Source organism: Alligator sinensis, unplaced genomic scaffold (assembly GCF_000455745.1).
Source record: "Alligator sinensis unplaced genomic scaffold, ASM45574v1 scaffold1635_1, whole genome shotgun sequence".
NCBI classification, from domain to species: domain Eukaryota; kingdom Metazoa; phylum Chordata; order Crocodylia; family Alligatoridae; genus Alligator; species Alligator sinensis.
Genome location: NW_005843352.1, coordinates 70,282 through 90,403, shown reverse-complemented (window position 1 = coordinate 90,403; position 20,122 = coordinate 70,282). Strand labels below are relative to the sequence as shown.

The following is a 20,122-nucleotide window of genomic DNA, read 5'->3' as shown; positions in this document are numbered from 1 at the left end:
ACATGAAATGAATCAAACTCCTTATTTTCTTTAATAAAATTGCTCAAAGTATCCTTTTGGTAGCCTCAAATAATGAACTTGACCTTGAAGTCCCAGTTCAGGCCTAGCTGCCACTGAAACCAGAGGGATTTTTCCAAGGAGAATGCAGGACTGGTGAAACAAAGGCAGATTCCAGTGTTTGTTCAGGCCATGATGTATGGTAGCCAGAGATACGATTAAGGTGGATAGTACATCCTGCATGGAGGCACTCGTGGTTGGGGGGAAAGCTGGTACCTTCAACTTACACATGCTCAGGGATCTCAGTACAGTTTGCAAAAGGGTATGTACCTAACTAATGTCAGATCCAGCACTAGCAACTCCCTAATAATCAGCAGCATCAGATAGGTCAAATATTCATTGGGCTATGGCGTTCGATCACCTCTTGAAGGACCAGTCACGAGTTCTACTGACAAAAGTTAAATCCAGTGCAGAAGGCTGTTTCCAGCCATTGGTAAGCAAAGCCTTTTGGTCTCCAGAAAAGGCTTTGCTTACAAAAGACGGAGCTGAGTTGTGTGGCAGGGACCAGCAGGCTTGCTCACTGCTCTGCACTGCTTTCCTGCCCCACAACTCGGCATGACAGGGATCAGAGATCCGTGCAGCGGTCCCCTCCCCTGGACAAGACACCCACAGCCCTGTCCTACTCCCCGCTAGGGCCCTGCAGCCCCTGGCCCCAAGACTTGTCTGGCTGGACAGTAAGGCTGTGCAAAGCTTGCATCCCATTCGAAACAGATTTGAAGGAGATTCAGCAGAGCCGAATCTCCGAAACAGATTCAGCCAAAATGAAACAAGACAGTGATCCGAAACACCGAAACGAACCACTGTGCTCCGAAACCAAACTGAAACACAGCCGTTTCACGCAGCCCTACAGTCCAGTGCCTTCACAGGCAAAATTACATTGGCCCAGGATGGAAACCCTGGGCCTCAAAGGGCTTTGCTCTTTGTTCATTGCAGGATATTCTGGTTCCACATGCAGCAATCTGTGTCAGGATACAGCATGCTGCCTTTGAAGGTGTGACTGAAGTCCAATATAGACCTACCTAAGATAGCTGCCACCTAGCTAGCTCGCTCAGTACTGCAAGTACTACAGAATCACGGCACGCAGCACAGAGCTCGATGCTGGTGAGCTGCCCAAAGATTTACTCTAGGTCCCAGGAAAATTTGCAGCCTGTGCTGAACCCCAGACTACCTCAACTGTACTGCACCTCTACTGGTATCCAAATCATCAAAATTAAATCTAGCATATATGTACATGAACTGCGGTCACACCTCTGACTACAGCAAGACATACCTTCAGACACTGATGTTCTAGCCAGTTGCTACAACTATAGCATGGACAAGTGCCTTTCAGTCAACAGACTTCTGAACACCAAGCTGGAGAAGTGGTTGCAACCTATGTTTAAAGACCTGAAATGCAAAGTACCAGCAGGAGTGTAAAATAGTTGCAATGGTCTCTCTCAGACCCACTATGTGGTACACAGCCAAGGAGCTGTTGGTGAATTGAGATCACACTGTCCACTGCACCAGCACATGAAGTGATCATATGCACCTGATCTGGTGTAGAGCTACTATACTGAGGTCTCCAAGCTCATCTGCGGGGATGGAAACTTGGACTTTTACCACCAAAAGCAGAGCCACATGAGCTAAAGAAGAACACCTGTATAGTCACGTTCTGCCAGAGTCCCCCTATCCCTTGATAGGGGGAACATAATAAAGAACATATGGGTAGTCAGAAAGAGGGAAAATGGTTGGGGACAAAAGAGTCCAAACCAACAGAAAGAGAATGCAAACTTCAGAACGTACCAGAGCCTCCTGCTACTTCTAACTGGGAGACAGTGTGCTTAACCATTTGCATGTGAGCGCAACAAGAATCATTCACAGGTGACCTATTACATTATGTCAGTTGTGGTGGTCTGGTGACAGAACAGCCCCAAGCAAGGGATGTGATCATATCATCTAGGCCAATACCGTATGCCACAACCAGTTTCTCTGTGGCTGAATAACACTGATGGCATAACGGGAAGGGAGGTAGTGGCTGGCAGGAAGCAAGCTGACCCTCTAACCCAGAGCAGAAAAGCCACCACAGGCATTTGTCTCGAGGTCGCAGCCAGGACAGGAATGACTCTGTATTCAAATGGAGCATACTGCTTCAATGGGAGGACAATAAGAGAAAATTTTTGACAGAGTATTTGTCTGAGGCTTGAAATTATCATCTCCAGTACTGCCAGCAGAGCCTCTTTTGCTTCCATATATTTCAATCCCAGGTAGAGCAGATTTAGACTGGACATTAGGAGGAACTTCTTCACAGTTAGAGTGGCCAAAATCTGGAATGGGCTCCCAAGGGAGGTGGTGCTCTCCCCTACCCTGGGGGTCTTCAAGAGGAGGTTAGATAACCATCTAGCTGGGGTCATCTGAACTCAGCACACTTTCCTGCCTATGTCTTTCCTGCCATGCAGGGGTCGGACTCGATGATCTATTGAGGTCCCTTCCAACCCTAACATCTATGAATCTATGAATCTATGAGAATTGCTTCTTTGTCCCTTTCCTTATCACCCACTGGCAGAAGTCACAGAAGATGGGAAGATCGGTCAGAGGTGAGGAGGAGACATACGCACAGATCTGAGCAGTCACTGTGACCTTGATTCGGTCTTCAACAGACAACAGACACAGCATTTATAGCAATCTTGGTGAGCACTAAAGGAGGAACCAAAACAAAGCCAAAAGGAGATCTGTGTAGACTAAGAGTTGGCTGTCCTTTTGCCCCCTGTAGCTGGAGTTTGCGACCCAGACCCTGTCTGGACTGCCAATCTCTGCCCCACCCCTCCCTTCAAAGAGGTCTCCCTGTGTGTACCCATTCTGCAGATACCTCTGCCCCCTGCTGCAAGGGGCACAGGCACAAGAAAGAAGCAGGGAGGGCTGTAGAGCAGAATGATGTGGAGGGGACAGGTGACCAGGCACAGCTGCCTGCTGTCCAAACCCCGGTGCCACCCTGGACCAGGTCAGACCTTCCTGGGCTGGATCAGACCCCTTTGAGGGCCAGATCTGTAGGTTGTTGACTCTTGGTTTAGACCTTTGTGTTAAATTTGAATTCTTTCAGCTTGCATGGTAGTAGTTTTAGTAGGCCTTAGGCTGTGTTAAGTTTACATTACACCAGGTTAACATAAGTGAGGCCAAGTGAAATAGTATAAAAGGAACTGGGTCACAAGCAAGAGCACTTTCTAGGAAAGGCTAACTCAGATCTTGAATAGTGAAAGTCAGTGGGTGTGTCTACATGTTCATTAATGCACTTTAGGTAATGTGCATTAAATCTAGTACCTCCATTGTGAGGTACTAGAAAAATGTGCATTAGCTTATTTTAATGCGCATTACCTAAAAAGCATGGGTTTTTTTGTGATGCTTTAATAGAATAGAAGTAGAATATGCCAATGTGTATTAAAGCACATATGCAGGCACACCCAGTATGCTCAGCCTGACCGCAGTGTGACATAAGAACATCCCCTTTCTATGTTTATCTCATTATGACCAAGTAATGTTGTAAGCCTTTGTTTGAGATCCTCTGGCATCCTTTCCTGATGTTCCTGTCTGCAGATGTAATGAAGATGCAAAGCCTCTTAGAACAAAGTGTCTGAATTTGGGGGAGATCTCCCCAAGAGGCTAGCTACCTGTTAGGAATTCTTATGAGTTTCACAATATAGATTTAATGTGTAAGAGTGCTTACTGCTATTTGGACTGCACAGCTAGATGTGCTGTGTTATTCTTTATTTGCTAGCAACATTCCTATTGGATAATTTTAATAACATTTGATTCTGCATTCACTCCAGTTCGCAGTGGACTCCTTTGACTGAAAAATAGGGCCTGTGAAATGCAGCTTTCAGACCCCTAAACTTCCTCCAGGCATCAACATCTGCTCCTCCAAGCCAACCTTTTACACTATAGCTAAGTCACTGAAAAGGCTCGCCGCATACTTTTTAGAGGACAATAGCACACATGACTATGCTGGATTCTGTACCATTATTTTACCATCCACTCTCCTGTCACTGAATCTCTCCCTTATTTCTAGAGGTGAAAATGAAGCAAAACACTGGACCCAACTTCTGATATAAGTCTGCAGCTTGCACCTATCTCTGAAATGACTACTATATTTTAAGGTCCTGCAAAGTATTCAAAATCCAAAGATCCAGAAGTATAAGAAAAGCTGCTCTGGGTTCTGAACTGTTGATATCCAGGGCTGTGGTGTTCCCTATCAATGTCCTGCCTCCATTCTTGAAGAAGACGCCTCCATCTCCCAACATGGCTTTAAAACCTCTGGGGAAGTATAATGTCCACCTCATTCTTGTTTCCGAGGCATCACAGCTTGTTCATGTTGAGCAGGAAGGAATTGGTCCCTGTGGACTCTCAGACTGTGAGTTGCTCTATCTTTGACACAACAGCATGCAACAGTACAGATAAAACAGTATCTTACCGGATATCCCCAGGTGCCGTTTCCTGTCTGGTTTTTGGCATAATAGCTGCCCCGGCCTGTCCCATAAGCATAGCCATCAGCCAGACCCTCATACATGGAACCTGCAATCAGAAGAATAGTGTTAGGAAGGGAAAGCTGAGCCTGGCATGGATTACTTGTGGGTTCATTTCAGTAGGGCAGGTTGGTATAGTGTGGCTGAGGTGGTGCAGGAGCAAGGCAGGCCTCAAAATGATGGGTTTAACGCACATGGTATTCCAGGTGACACGTGCTATCTAACCAAGCCAGATATAAGAACAGATCCAAGACTATACCCTTGTCCACTGTTCCCTGGGAGTCATTTGTTAGCTAGCACCCTTCTGCCCTCTGTTAGTATTCAAAAAAAGTCAGTCAGAGGCAGCAAAGCACACCTCTGAGTCCTCTGTGGAGTTCAGTAGTCCTTGACCTACCAGCAGGATGTGATCCTCAGAGTGAGTCATAAGCTCATATGACCACTGTATTTGCAATAAAAATGCTTTTCCACCCCTGACGTTCCTGTGAATTTGTGCTGAGATGCAGCAAGGTAGTTTCTCTCCCTGGGTGAGCATCAAACTGAGTCATTTGTGATTAATTTTGGTCAAAAGACAAAGCACTAAATGCCTACTGAAGTATGTTACCAGCCAGCCAGACTGTACAGTCACAAGTTCTTTTAGCATAGTTTTCGTTTCATCATGGAGAGTCATGACTACATACCAAATTCTCAAGAAATGTTGCATCAACCCCCTGCTCAAAGCAGGACCAGTCCCAACTAGATCATCCCAGCCAAAGCTTTGTCCAGCTGGGTCTTAAACACTTCCATGGATGGAGAGTCCTCCTCCTCTCTGGGTAACCTGCTCCAGTGTTTTACTACCTTCCTAGTGAGAAAATTCTTCCTAATATCCAACCTAAACTTCTCTTGCTGCAACTTGTGACCATCACTGCTTGTTCTGTCATCTGCCATCACTGAGAACAGTCTAGCACCATCCTCTTTTGAACCCGCCTTCAGCTAATTGAAGCCTCCTATTAAATCCCCCCTCTCAGTCTTCTCTTCTCCAGACTAAATAAGCCCAGTTCCCTCAGCCTCTCCTCAGAAGTCACATGCCCCAGCCCCCGAACTATTTTCATTGCCCTCTGCTGGACTCTCTCCAATTGGTCCACATCCTTTCTGTAGTGGGGGCCCAAAACTGAACACAATACTCCAGATGTGGGCACACCAGGAGAGGAGAATAATTACTTCCCTTCACCTCCTGGCAACATTCCTACCAAAGCAGCCCAGTATGCCATTAGTCTTCTTGGCAAGAAGGTCATGCTGTTGGCTCATAGTCAGCTTATTGGCCACTGTAACCCCCAGGTCCTTTTCTGCAGAGCTGCTGCCCAGTCACTCAGCCCCCAGCCTGTGCTGGTGCATGGGATTCTTCTGTCCTAAGTGCGGGACTTTGTACTTGTGCTTGTTGAACTTCATGAGATTCCTTTTGGCCCAATCCTCCAATTTGGATAATTCAGTCTGAATCCTAGGCCTACCCTCCAGCATATCTACTACTCTCCCCAGCTTGGTATCATCTGCAAACATGGTAAGGGTGAACCCTATGCCATTTTCCAGGTCGTTGATGAAGATATTGAACAAAACTGGCCCCAGGACCAACCCCTGGGGCACTCCACTAATACCAGCTGCCAACTAGACATCGAGCCATTGATTACTACCCTCTAAGCTTGATGCTCCAGCCAGTTTTCTATCCACCTTACAATCCATCCATCCAGCCTGTACTTCTTTAGCTTGCCTGTGAGAATGCTGTGGGAGACCGTATCAAAAGCCTTGCTAAAATCAAGGTATATCACATCCACTGATCTCCCCACATCCACAGAGCCAGTCATCTCATCATAGAAGGCAATCAGGTTTGTCAGGCATGACTTGCCCTTGGTGAATTGATGCTGTCTGTTCCTAATCACCTTTTTTCTCCTCCAAGTGCTTCAAGATGGATTCCTTGAGGATCTGCGCCATGATTTTTCCAGGGACAGAGGTGAGGCTGATTAGTCTGTAGTTTCCTGCATCCTCCTTTTTCTTTTTCTTAAATATGGGCGCTATGTTTGCCCTTTTCCAATCACCTGGGACCTCTCCCAGTCACCATTAGCTTTCAAAGACAATGGCCAGTGGTTCTGCAATCACATCAACCAATTCCCTCAGCACCCTCAGGTGTATCCCCTCCAGCCCCATGGACTTGTATATGTCCGGCTTTTCTAAATAATCCCTAACCTGTTCTTTCACTGCTGTTGGCTGCTCACCCTCTCCCCAAACTGTGCTGCTTGGTGCAGTAGTCTGGGAGCTGACCTTATCTGTGAAGACTAAGGTGAAAAAGGCATTGAGCACTCCAGCCTGTTCTGCATCCTCTGTCACAAGGTTGCCCCCCCCGTTCAGTAAAGGACCCACACTTTCCCTGATCCTCCTTTTGCTCCCGACATACTTGTAGAAACCCTTCTTGTTACCCCTCACATCCCTTGCTAGCTGCAACTCTAGTTGCACTTTGGCCTTCCTGACTTCATCCCTGCATGCCCGAGCAATACTCTTATACTCCTCCCTAGTTGTTTGTCCAAGTTTCCACTTCTTATAAGCTCCCTTTTTGTGATTTAGCTTACTGAAGGATTCCCTTCTAAGCCAAGTTGGTCTTCTGCCACACTTGCTAGTCTTCCTGAACGTCAGGTTGGTTTGTTCCTGCACTCTCAGTAAGACTTCTTTAAAGTACAGCCAGCTCTCCTGAACTCATCTCCCCCTTAGACTGGCTTCCCAGGGGATCCAGCCCATCAGTTCCCTGAGTGAGTCAAAGTCTGCTTTTCTAAAGTCAAGGGTCCTTACTTGGCTGCTCTCCATCCTTCCTTTACTCAGGATCCTAAACTTAATCATCTTGTAGTTGCTGCTGCCTAAGTTGCCATCCACTACTACATTCCTCACCAATTCCTCCTGTTTGTGAGCAGCAGGTCAAGAAGAGCATGGCCCCTAGTTGGCCGCTCCAGCACTTGCACCAGGAAGTTGCCCCCAACACTCTCCAAAAAACTCCCTGGATTGCCTGTGCACTGCTGTAATGCCCTCCCAGCAATGTCAGGAGGATTGAAGTCCCCCATGAGAACCAGGGTCTGTGATCAGAAAACTTCCACTAGCTGTTTGAAGAAAGCCTCATCCACCACTTCCTTCTGGTCTCCCCTGGCAGTATCATTTGTGCCCACATGGACGAACAGCATGGGGTAATAGTCAGAGGTCCAGATGAGTCTCGGTAACCCCTCTGTGACATCTCAGATCCGGGCTTCGGGCAAGCAGCAGACTTCCTCAGATAACAGGTCAGGTCAGCAGGTGGATCCCTCTGTCCCCTGCAGAAAGAAGCCTCCAACCACCATCATCCATTGCTTCTTCTTGGTGGCGCTGGTCTCAATCCTTCTCACTATCACATGTAGCACCCAGTGTGTGTGTTGTGCTCCCAGGTGTGTCAATCATGAGATAGGGAAGCTCCATAACCTACTGTCATTGAAATACGAATTTGTGCTGGGCCTTAGCGTCTTGCTCTGGATGTCCCCAAGACTCCCCATCCAGTTCAGCCTCCGTGCATAAGGGAATCATTTCCCATGGGATATCCGTGTAAAATATTGACTTGCCTTGTTTGATATGACTTTAGGAGTTAGTGCTGTGAGACTGACAATCTACTGCAAGAGAAGGGATGATGGGAAATCCTTGGGTCTCCCATCAACAGCCTTTCCAAGGGGAGGGGGGCTATTGTGCAGAACAGATCTTGAAGATCTGGAACAAGGCCCAAAGCCTGCTGGGAAATGCAATCACAGGTGGAAACTCTAAAGACAGGGAGGAGTAAACAAAAGCCTTGAGGACATAAATTATATTCCAAAGAAATTCCCAGGAGAGAAGCATTTGTAAAATGCTACTACAGCTGAGAAAGCCATTGGTCTTGCTCAGTGAGATAGGTTTATTTCCAGGACTATGATGTCGTAATGATTCAACATGTCCAATTCACCACCTACTTCCACCCAACAGATAAACAATTAATTAAGTCGCACCCCTGGACTAATCTGGAATATATGGGAGCCACTGGGTGCTACTACTGACTAGGAAAGAAAAAACTCGAAGGCCAAATCCCCAAAGGGAATAAATCAGCATAGCTCCATTGCAGTCACTGGAGTGATGATGACATGTACTTCCTGAGGATCTAGGTCAGTATAAAGCCTGGAAATAATAGTGGCCAGAGAGATGTTGGGGACTGGGTAGGCCACTGTACTCTGCCACTCTGAAAAATACTTTCTAACAAAGTTATGACAGTTGCCAATTCCTGCTAACACTGCAGATGTGGAAGCTCTCCTGACTTCAGTGTAGCTGCTCATGCAAGCTCTTGGTTGAGGTCCAATTCCTCAAAGACAATCTCGACATAGGCTTAAGCACTGATGGAGATGTAGGAGAGAGAAGCTGTGGAAATGTCTTGCATTTGCTTTGCAAATCTGGACGCCTTCTTTAAAATGTATTCAGGCAATACAAATGATCACTTTAAAAATGCAAAGTGACATCAGAAGAATTAGCAGGAGACACATTATAAAACTAACAATCCAGGAAATGGAGATAGCTACATCTGAAATGCAACACACAGAAGCAGAACAGGAACCAGTTACTGGAAACAAGATAAATGCAAATTAGAAATGAGGCACAATTTTTATCAATTATGATATTTAACCATTGGAAGCAAGTCCCAAGGGAAATGCTGCTCCATTATTCTCCATCTCTCTATGCCTTCCAGGCAAAACTGGATGCTTTACAGGAAGAGATGCATTACTTGAATGCAAGTTGCTGGACTCACTACAGGATAACTACATGGAATTTAATGGCCTGTGGTGTACAAGTGGCCGGACTGGATGATTTATTGATCTTTTGCCCTCAAAATCTATGTATTTATATGTTGAGTCACTCACTGTCTTGGCTCTCTGCAAAACCATCTCTCACCTCTCTCCAAACAAAGGAACCCCCTTGGGGCGTCCCATGATTTTCATTTCTTTTATCAGCCAGCAGCAGCCTTAAACTCAGGATTTGAAACCCGCTGAAATATTCTGATAATTTGGTACAATATTCCCAGGTTCTGATTTATTCAGATCTTTGCTGTTCAGTTCCCATCACAACTTTTTCTGCTCTGTGCTTGCAGCTTTGGGCTGCCCCACAGGGAAAATCAGCATGTGCTGGGTGGATGAGAAAAGGTGAAGCCATCATTCAAAGATATATGCAGAAATTGGTCAAATATATGACTAAAATTCTCTTTTAATGATTTGACCCTATACACACCAGAAAGCCTGAAGCCCTTGGTGCTCTGTAACCACCTTGAGAAGTGTTCAGAAAGAGGCCAGTGGCACAACTGGAAGGTGTGTCAGGATTCATCTCCTCTAGTAAGCAACAGTTGATCCTCTAGCTTATGGCGTACGTGTAAGAGGTCTAGTCAGGCTCCTGATGAATCCGCTTGTACAGAGTCCTATAACCACCACACCAAGACCTTCAATGCATATGCCCCGGCAAGAGCATGAAGAAGTGGAGGCTGCCCAAGATCTACCAGCCCCTCCTTTAGACCATTGAGACAGAATCCAAAGGCCAGACCAAGTTCAAATGTTCGGTGCCTTGATGGTTGTAGCTTCAGCCGGAAAGCAGCAAATAAGAACAGCTGCTAATTGCCAAATGCCTCAGCGAGGGCACATTTCTGTCAGGGTGGTATTCTTAGCCTTTCTTCAACCAAGGAGTATCCACAAGGTACTTCTCCTCTACATGCTGCCATAAGCCATTATGGCTGTGTTTTACCCCGGGAAGAATCCTCCTATAGCTATGAACTGAGAGTCCATTCTCCAGTCAGCAAGCGGCCAGGTTTTTTATTCACTCAGTCGATTGAACTGAGACTTATGAACGCATTTTATAAACACTCTAATAATATTTCCACTGGGATGACATCTATTCTCCTTTAATGAAACTCTTATTCCTGGGCTGTGTATGCCAACACATATACACAGACACGCACCCACATGTAAACAGAATCCAATATAAAACCACTGGAATCACTAGAAGCTTTGTTCCTGGCTTCAGCAGGCACAGGGTCAAACCCATCAAAAGGGCTGGAAATATGGAATTAAAGCATTATTCCTTGCTAATGTTATATTTTGGGCTGTGATTTCAAAGTCCAGTCCTGATCCCCTCCATGACCCCTCCAGCCACGACTTAAGCCAGAGGTCAGCAACATTTTGGAGCAGGGGGCCACTTTAATGCCACATTAGGTCCAAGCATGGGCCACTTCCAACCTGGCCCATGCCAGGAGTCCCCTGCTGCAAAGCCCCCCCACCATTGAAACAATACTAAGTTCCCCTACTACTAAAATGTAACAAAACCAACCCAATGCTGCAGGCCAGATAAAATGACTCCATGGTCCAAATCTGACCTATGAGCCATAGGTTAGCAGTAGAAATAACAGAAAATAGGACACGATTTACAAACAGGCTTCCTGTGTCCTGTTCACTTTCCAAGCCTTGCCATCTCAGTCTCTTGCAGGCACTATCACAAGAGCTGGAGAGTCACACTAATGTCCTGGCAAACCATGGATTATGGCTCATGCACTCTCCACATCACGCTATGTCGATCATATAGCGTGTTAGTAATGCAGATGAAGTCAGGAGGTATTGTACGAATTTTATCTTGATTCCTACCCCAGAATCCATGAGATACCCCTACTCTCCTTCAGAGGACAGTTTGAAACAATGCTCCCCAAACCTTTCCTCTGCATGACCCCATTTCCCCAGCATGGCCCCTCACTTCCAACCCACAGCTCCCCACATCCCCAGGTGCCCCTCACTCCCCACCCACAGCCCCCCGGCCCTGCCACTGTCCCTCACTCCCCACCCACAGTTCCCCACTCCCCAGGAAACCTGTTTGTAACTCTTGCCCTGCTGGTGCCCATCACTTGCAACCTGCAGCCCCCTGCCACCCCCAGCCCTGTCGAAGGGGGGCCCAAACTACAAGAGCTCCAGCTGCCACCTGTGGGATATGCTGGCTGCTGCGGCCAGAGCAGAGCACAGATCCCAGCTCCCCTGACCTGCCCCCTCTCCCCATGGGTGGCACGGCTGAAGTGGAGCCCATGTGGGGGATGGAGGATGTGGGCTGCCCGCTGTGGGCTCAGGGCTCCCTGCCATGCTGCCTTCTCCCTGGAGCCTCTGCAGCCCAGCGGGCAGGACCTGGTGCAGGAGGGAGCCCCATATGGGCCACGTCACCATGGCAAGGTGCCCCCTGCCCATCTGGCAGCAGCGGCAGCAATGCGGAGTTGTATCCCCTGCTGCTGCCAGGTGGGCAGGGGGCACCTCGACATGGCGGCACAGCTGGCATGGGGTTCCCAGCATTGGCACCAAGCCTCCCCACCCTGCTGTGCTGCAGAGGCCCCAAGGGGAGGGTAGCAGGGTGGGGAGCCCTAAGCCCACAGTGGGCAACCTGTGTCCACCCCAATCCTGCGCATAAATCTGGAGGAGCACATGCCCCCCCCCCCCCAACGCTTCCCTCCCTGGGAACACACAACCCCATTTTTTATCTTTGCAACCCCAAGATTGGGAATCATTAGTTTAAAACACTTGTATGAGCCACCGTGATATTTTCTCCCTCTAACAATGGGTTCTTCTTACAAATGTCACGCTTGAGATTCCCGTAAGAGACAGTCACCGACCGTGCAAAGTTTGTTGCAGTCTTTGAGAACCAAGAGGACACAAATCTCTTCCTACATCTCATCCTGCTCACTCGTCCACATCCTGATAACTCCTTTCCAACTATCCTCCTACCCCAGGCACAACAGAACATTGCTGGAGAGAGCTCATTCTAGCTGCGCGGCTCTAACAACAGGAGGGAAATGCAGACCATAAAGACATGGGCATTCATGCTCCCTGTGAGTGCAACATGGCTTGGAAAACTCTGCACAGCTGGAGATGAACAAGGCCCAACTGATGATAGAGACAGGCAATTTTGCTACTGTGCCCTTCCCTACGGACCATGGCTGCGCTACCAGGGAAAGCTAGCGTTTGGTTCTGAAGTTTACTACTGCAGAATTGCTACAGATCCCCCAAGAACAACACTGAAGGAGGTACTTAGCAATCTCTACTTCACAAAGGAAGAATGAAACTGTAGTTCAGCTCATCAAGCTTAGGCTCCCCATCCCACTTCTATAGCCGCTGTGGAATCTCGGCATAACCATGGACTCCTCTATGTCCTGGTGTCCAAGTTAAGCTCCTAAAGCACTTTTATCTAAGGTGCCAAGTAACAACAGGAGATGAACATCCTCTTCATTTTTCAACTATTTAGCGATGCAGTGCATGCTGATTCCTCCTTCATCTCCTCTAGGTACTAACAAATGTGTCTTCCAGGACTCCGCTTAGATGGAACCTATTTATCTATAGAGAACATTTCCCATAACTTATGAAGGGTCTGTTCTGTGCTACTTTAACCTCCTTAGTATTGCTGGCCTGCCAGACTGTGCCCTATATAAAGGCAGAACATGTCTGTCCTTAGCTTGCTGGGGACTTTATAAGAAGGTGCAGTTAATGGCCAATGTTCCTAGTAGAGAATAGAGGTGGGGGAAGACACACAGCTATAGTCACACTAAACAGCAGTTTCTAAGCTATGTCAGCAAACGCTCCAGTCTGCAGGCAGCCATGCAGAGGAAAGACTGGAGAAGATATTACTGGCTGAGAAACCATTCAAAATTTAGAGCCAGAGGATGAACAGCTAACAATGCACTGCACTGTCCATCTGAAGCCTTCAAAGCACTCTGTGGACGTGCACTCAGGCAGTCCTAGAACATCCCCAGCGGTCCATGTTATCTCCACTTTCCAGAGCAGGAAACTGAAGTACACAGAGATGAAACCCACTTGCTCAGCATCACCCAACAGCAGAGTCCTAGTGTCCTGAATCCTGCCCTAGACCTTCCAGGGGGGTGCACACATTCCCTGGCAAACTCCTCCTGGACAGAGTTATCCCAGCAGGCAACTCCACAGAAACCAGGCAGCTTATCTCCTGCAAACAAAACACTACAAAACCAGGTAGCCTCATTACCCAACCCCCTGCCCCCAAGATAAAATCACAGTAGCTCTGATTTAGCTCCAAGAGAGGTATGCAAACCCCTTACTGCCTTACTGACCGGACGCAGTGGATGGGATTTTACCTCGGTTGGAGTGGCTCATGCTGGATGACAAGGACTTTTGCTTCTGACGCTTCACTGTCATCATCACCTGCTCCTGGACCCTCTGCTTTCCAGTGCCCTTAGTTTTCAGCTTGTGATCCGAGGGTAAGGCCAGGGTGGAACTAGCCTGGTCTTGGAAACACTCATAAGCCAGAGCTGTTTTCAGCGGCGAGTGAAGCATGGTGGCAAATAGAATTGGGGGGCTGAACTTCACTAGACTGCACTTCGGACAAGACAGCAGTAACAACTGGAGTTCTGGGTTTAATCTCAAGAAGTGCCCCTTGCCATGCGTCCCTGTGCCGCTGGCTTCTCAGTGCTCCTTCCCTGGGCTCCGCTCTGGTGTGTGAGCCGACACGCCCTCCGTCAGACTGGATATACAGCCCTGCCTGCACACACCCACTCTGCTGCAGCACTCGGAGCACAGCCTTCCCAGCGCAGGTGCTGCAGGGCAGGCAGGTTGAGTGCTGCTCTCGGCGTGACTGCGCTCTCCCAAACTCATCACATCAATGCAGCAGGCAATAGAGGAGGGAGAGCAGGGCGATGGGGTGGAAAAAGGCTGGGGCATGGGAGGAGAGAGGCAAGCAGGCTCGGGACGGCTTCCTCTTCAGCGATTCTTTCCAAGTCCCCTTTACAAATTCACAGCTGTTGCTTGTGTGATTAAGTAGGAATCCCTACTCTAACGGGCAAATCCCCCCAGCAATGATCCTTCCTCACCCCCAGCATGCCCTCCAGCAATGACCCCCAGCAATGACCCTTCCTCACCAGCCAGCTCACTCTGCCTTTTGTTTTGATTTTTTTCCCCCCCATGGCTAAGCTGGATCAAAATCCAGTACCAGTGTCAGGGACTCAGGAGATCTAAAGGAAAAATGTTCTGAGAGTGAAGCGTTAAATTTAGGCCTAAGAAAAGCTGAGCTCACCTCTGCCACAGACCCCAAGTCATTCCCACTCTGATGGAGCGCTCCTTGGAGGGAATAATAATAACACTGCTTTGTCTCACTGAGACAGGGAATGCGTCCCACTCCATGTATGTGCCACGCATAGCATAGTATGGCCGGTGGGCACATTGGTAACACTGACATCGCCCCAATAGCGCTCAATATCGAAGCACTCTTGCAAGCTCACTCCACAGAGACCATCTACCAGAGTCTGCTTGTGCTCTTTGATCCATATACTTAAAGGACAAACTCCCAGAAATCTCTCCCGAAGGGGTAACACTATAGTTCCTTACTAAGAAAATCTAAAACAGGTATGAAACGCAGGCATGGTTGCAGCATAAATAGCAGAGCTTGTTGGAAAGTGAGGGGTGGAGTGAAAAAATGTTGCCTTTTTAACAGAAACACCAAAACTGAAAATATTTAAACCAAAACTTCCAAACACTCAGAAATGTGCCAATGTTAGCCCAAAACTTTCAGCGTTGAGGTTGATTTTCCTATAAATATGCATACTTAGAAGATAACGAATACGTTCTACACAGGTACTTATTTTTTGTGCAAACCCAGGTTTCTATCAGAAAAAAAAAAGTTAGGACCAAATTTTCAGGGAGGCCTATTAAAGCAAAAGGCAGATGTAGGAAAAAGACTACAAAAATAGAGCGGTGGGGATGCAGGAGCAGGAACAAGTCCATAGCTGGGGCATTTATCAGGATATCTGTAGGCAGAGGTACAGGTGATAGGTATATAAATACAGGTGTATTTAGATGAACAAGCATCAGAAGGAACAAGCTGCATTTCTGTACAGAGATCATAAATGATGCAGAGGAGTTACAGGCCTTCTACTGAAGCTTCCCCTTAATGGCCGTGTCCAGACGTGCATGAACATTTGGCTTCCCAGGGACAACTAGCGGCACTGCACCTTGTGCCACCGCTAGTTGTCCCTGGGGAATGCCTGTGCCACGTGTGCTCTGATGAGTGGCAAGTTACCCCGGATCAGGTAGGGGAGGCTGGGGCCAGCACCGGGCTGGCCCCAGCAGCCTTACCTGGGGTTCTGGGGCCTCCCAGAGCTGCAATAGCGGCAATCCTGCTGCACAGAGCCTGGCCAACAGCTGAGTGCATCTCCAGCTGGCCAGGCTCTGGCTTTGGTGGTGCATGCTGCTGCCACATATGCCACTCCATTTTATTTTCCATGAGTTTTTATGACCATCCAGAGGTCAGAAAAACCCTCCGTGCTGCTCCTTTACAGCAGGGAGAACAACTGAATGTGACATGTCTGTGGTGCCACATAGTGCACGGCCATGCTCGTCTGGATGCGGCCAATGAGTCTCAGTGGTGCAAAGGATCAAGTCCCCAGGCCTGAAGTGTTATCTCAAGTCACAAATTAGGGGGTGCTGATGGGTTTGTTCATACAGAAGTATGAGGAAACATGATAACTGCTATGATTCATGCTTCTTGTTTCCATATCTCCCTCAAAGCATGCAAACATTTGCCAAAACAGTTATTTGACTGCAAAGATGAATTTCTTTGCAGGGATGAGATCGGTGTAAAAGCCACAAGAAAACACAGCAATTTTAATGCTGGCAGCAGTTCCAATGCAGCAATGAACAATTTGCACCATTCCCTCTTTTCTTGCTGCATAGGAGACACTTGTCCACTGTACCACCAAAGCAGGCACTACAGGCTCTCTGTGCTAAAAAGGAGCCCAGGAGAAAAACAGAAGGAGGTGGCTTCAGGTTGAAAAGTGTTGGATCTGCAGTCACGTGATGGCTCAGGACTGGAAGCAGGAAGAAGGAAAGGGGCACTTCCATGTCAGGACTGGGGAACATTGCAGAGGTCTATGGGTGGGATACAGAGGGCTGAACATCAGTTCCGGGGAACTTCAGCAGACCTGTTGATGGAAGCCAACAGGAATGTCATGGGGTTCTGTAACACAGGATTGGGGTGAAACCACTTAAATATATGAAAGAAGTTTCTATGCCTGCCCTCTGCACCTTTCTACCCAGTGCCATGGCAGTCTGTGAGCTTCCACATGCAGCTACAGAATGAAAGAGAAATAAACTGGAGCTATTCTCTTGTATCAGTTGATGGGTGACAATTACTGCCAAATAATTCTGCACTTAAGATTTCAGTGCCAGGTGGGTTCTGAGCAATGTTGAGAACTGACCTTGAAAACCAAATGTGGTTTTGCATAGGCCCAAACTGTCTCATAGGACAGAATAGAAAATACTTAATGGACTAACACAGTCCCGATAATTCGCCGAACTATAATACCAATATTACATTGAGACGTCAACTGCATTTCATAACCAGCACAAAATAGCTGAGCAGGGCTGTTGAACTGTGAGAAGACAAATTAGGAAAGTTTTAGAAAAGATGAAAGGCCAGAGGCTCTCGGGGGTAATTTATAGCACCTCAGCACCTTGCTCAAGAAGTGACATTTCAAGAGTCTTTCTGAAAAGAACCCAGCTCATCCAAGTCCTGCACTTCATGTGAAGGCCTCAACAAAGACGTGTTTTTGCATCTTCCCAACAATTGGCAGTTCCACCCAGGATTAAAGGTACAATTTACACACCCTGGAAAGGAGACATAGCACTTGCTAGACTGTGCTGAAAGTGCAGCAATCCAGCCCTGATATAGTACCAGAATGACAGGCAAGTCAAAACCCATGCATATGCAGACACCATTGTGTAAAATCCCCATCAGCTCTCCTGGGCTAAAGCATGCAGTTCACTAGGGCAGCAAGAAGGTAGGAAAACTAAAGCAGCCCAGAGTTTAGAACATGAGCCGTGGAAGTATAGAGTGTGAATGCAGCACCTAGTTAGATTTGGACAGGGTGCAAAGTGAAGGTGCTGGTAGCTGCTTTCACACAGGCTGAGCATTACGTGATAATGCCATGAGTCACTGCTCCACTCCCCGCAGACTCAGGGACACACCTCATGCATCTGGCCTGTTCAAAGCATTTTTGTTCTGAGTTTCCAGGACCCTTGCCAACAAACTGATTGCAATCAAAGAGTTTGCTGGCCCAATACCACTTCCATAATGGCGCAGATCTCTCGTTGGAACTTGTCAAGTACTTCACACCAACAGTGTCTGCGACTCAACCTCTACCACAGTCAGAAAGTCGGGGTAGATTTGCACCTTATAGACGAACTAAATCGGAGATGTCTAGCGGCAGCTTTCGTGAGCCCAAACTCACCTTATCACAGTATCTGATGAAGTGAGCTCAGGCTCACGAAAGTTTATGCTATATATCTCTGATTTAGTCAAGCCGTAAGGTGCAAATCTACCATCATGTCTTCTGCCTGACCTCTCTCTCTACCTGCAGTATTATCCAGGAAAACAACTGTGTGCACCAGGGCAAATATCCAAATGCCTGAAATTGTGTTTATTCAGAAGGAATCTTGCTGGGCTTCAGTGATAACTGGTATTGTGCCCAGGGCAGGATGATGCCTAGGAGAGAGGGATAATAGCTACTGAAGCTTTCCTTAGTTCCCCGTGAGAATGCCAAGGAAGGGTGTGATCCTGTGAGGTGTGGCACACCCTGAAACACAGCTGCACCAAGGACACTCAGAACTTCGCAGTCTGCCTGAAAATTTAGGGCCTAAACGACTGAAAAAGAGTAAAGCCACCGGTGACTTGTGCAGCCGCAAGACTCAGGTTCAACCTTGTCCAGTGACACTCTGACAGCCTATTTCTATGCAATACGTTATGAAAGACCCCCCACCCATCCCTGTAGTTGAGAAGATGTCCCAGCATCTGGACCAATAGGAGGAACTTGCTGGGCAGCCTTGTGGTGAAGCATAGCCAGGTGGGATGTGGTTCTTACTGCTTTGATTCCACAGTTCCTGAACACTTAAACCACCACCACCAGCAGCAGCAATCCCTTGCAGTCAAGGACGATTGTCTTCCATGATTGCCTTATCTGTGAGTCCAAAGATGGGTGACGAGGTCGATCTGATATCAACAGGTTCTACTGCAACTCAGGCATGTGTTTCTGTGCGGTGTGGGTGGCATTGGATCCTTGGTTCAATCTGCGACATGCTGCTTCTGCTGTTCCCATTTTTCTGTCTCCTATTGTCATCGTGAGGTTTCCAAGTATTGAGATCCTTGCAGCAGATCTTCCTCCATTTGGGGCAGTCCTGAATGATAGTCTCCCATGAGTTCATTTTGATGTTACATTTTTTCAAGTTGGCCTTGAGAACGTCCTTGAAAGTGCTTTCTCCACCCTTCTCTTGAGCATACACCTTGATTGAGCTGATAGAATAAAACATGCTTCAGGAGTCTAGAGTCGGACATCCAGATGACATGGCTAGCCCAACAAAGTTGATGTCAGATGATTATCGCCTTGATGCTCATAGTGTTTCCTTGCAAGAGGACACTAATGGTGTGCCTGTCCTCCCACTGAATTTGAAGGATCTTCCACAAGCAGCATTAATGGTGCTTCTCCAGTGACTTGAGGTGTCTCCTCTGCGTTGTCCACATCTCAGGTCTATACACTAAGGTAGGGATCATGACTTCTTGATAAACTGTGAGCTTGGTTTCAAATCTGATGTCACGATCTTCAAACACCCGTTCCACAGGAACCCAGATGGGCAAGTGCATCTGAAGGCTGCACTTGCCCATCTGAAGAAATGTTGGATTTCTTCAGTGACATCAGCCATTTGCTAGAGACAGCTTCTGAGGTACGAGAAATACTCGACGTTCTCCAGAGTCCCACTGTAGATCTGAATTGCTGGAGCTGGGACTGCTCATTAAGAGCTTGTTGGTGAAGGATCTTAGTCTTCTGAATGTTAAGCATCAGTCCCATTTTCTTCTTGCAGGTAAAGATGTTGACGATTGTCTGAAGATCTGCTTCTGAGTGAGCACACACCCAGCATCATCAACTTAGTGGAGCTTGATGACTGAGGTTGGGGTAGTCTTGGTTTTGGCTTGGAGCCAACTAAGATTAAACAGTTTACCATCCATTCAGTAGTCTAGGTCCACTCTAACTGGAAGCTTATTAGTGATCAGATGTAGCATCACAGTAAGGAATATCAAGAAGAGCATTGGAGTGATGATGTAGCCATGCTTAACTCCAATCTTAATCTCAAAGAGATCTGTGATATATCCATTACTGAGAACCACCACTCGCATACCATCATGGAGCAGGTGAAGAAATGGTGATGAATTTCAGTGGGCATCTATACCTCAAAAGGATCCTCCACAGCACTTCTTGGTTAACAGAGAGGTTTATATTGTTCCCAGCATTTTTGGCAAGCAGTAAATATCATGTCAGTTGTGCCTCTTAATGCCCTAAACCCACACTGAAATTCCAGGAGGAGGTCTTCAGCAAGTGGAAGAAAACCATTCAAGATAGTTCTCACAATGATCTTTCCTTTAGTGGACAGCAAGGTGATCCCTCTATAATTTCCACAGACCATCTCCTTGTTTGAAGATTGTCATGATCGTGGTGT

At 47.4% G+C, this 20,122-nt stretch overlaps 1 protein-coding gene across 2 annotated transcripts in view; it reads right to left on the bottom strand.

The window, feature by feature from the left end:
- PKP1 (plakophilin 1) overlaps positions 1 to 14,174 on the bottom strand; it is a 53,733-nt gene extending 39,559 nt beyond the window's left edge. For both annotated transcript variants that reach the window (XM_006038426.2, XM_025194941.1), the window contains exons 1-2: positions 13,720 to 14,174; positions 4,499 to 4,599 (exon numbers count right to left, since the gene is read on the bottom strand). In XM_006038426.2, coding sequence (XP_006038488.1) covers positions 4,499 to 4,599; positions 13,720 to 13,918 — 300 coding nt within the window. In that variant the 5' untranslated portion in view covers positions 13,919 to 14,174. The remainder of the gene's footprint in view (positions 1 to 4,498; positions 4,600 to 13,719) is intronic.
- Between the last annotated feature and the right edge of the window lie 5,948 nt (positions 14,175 to 20,122).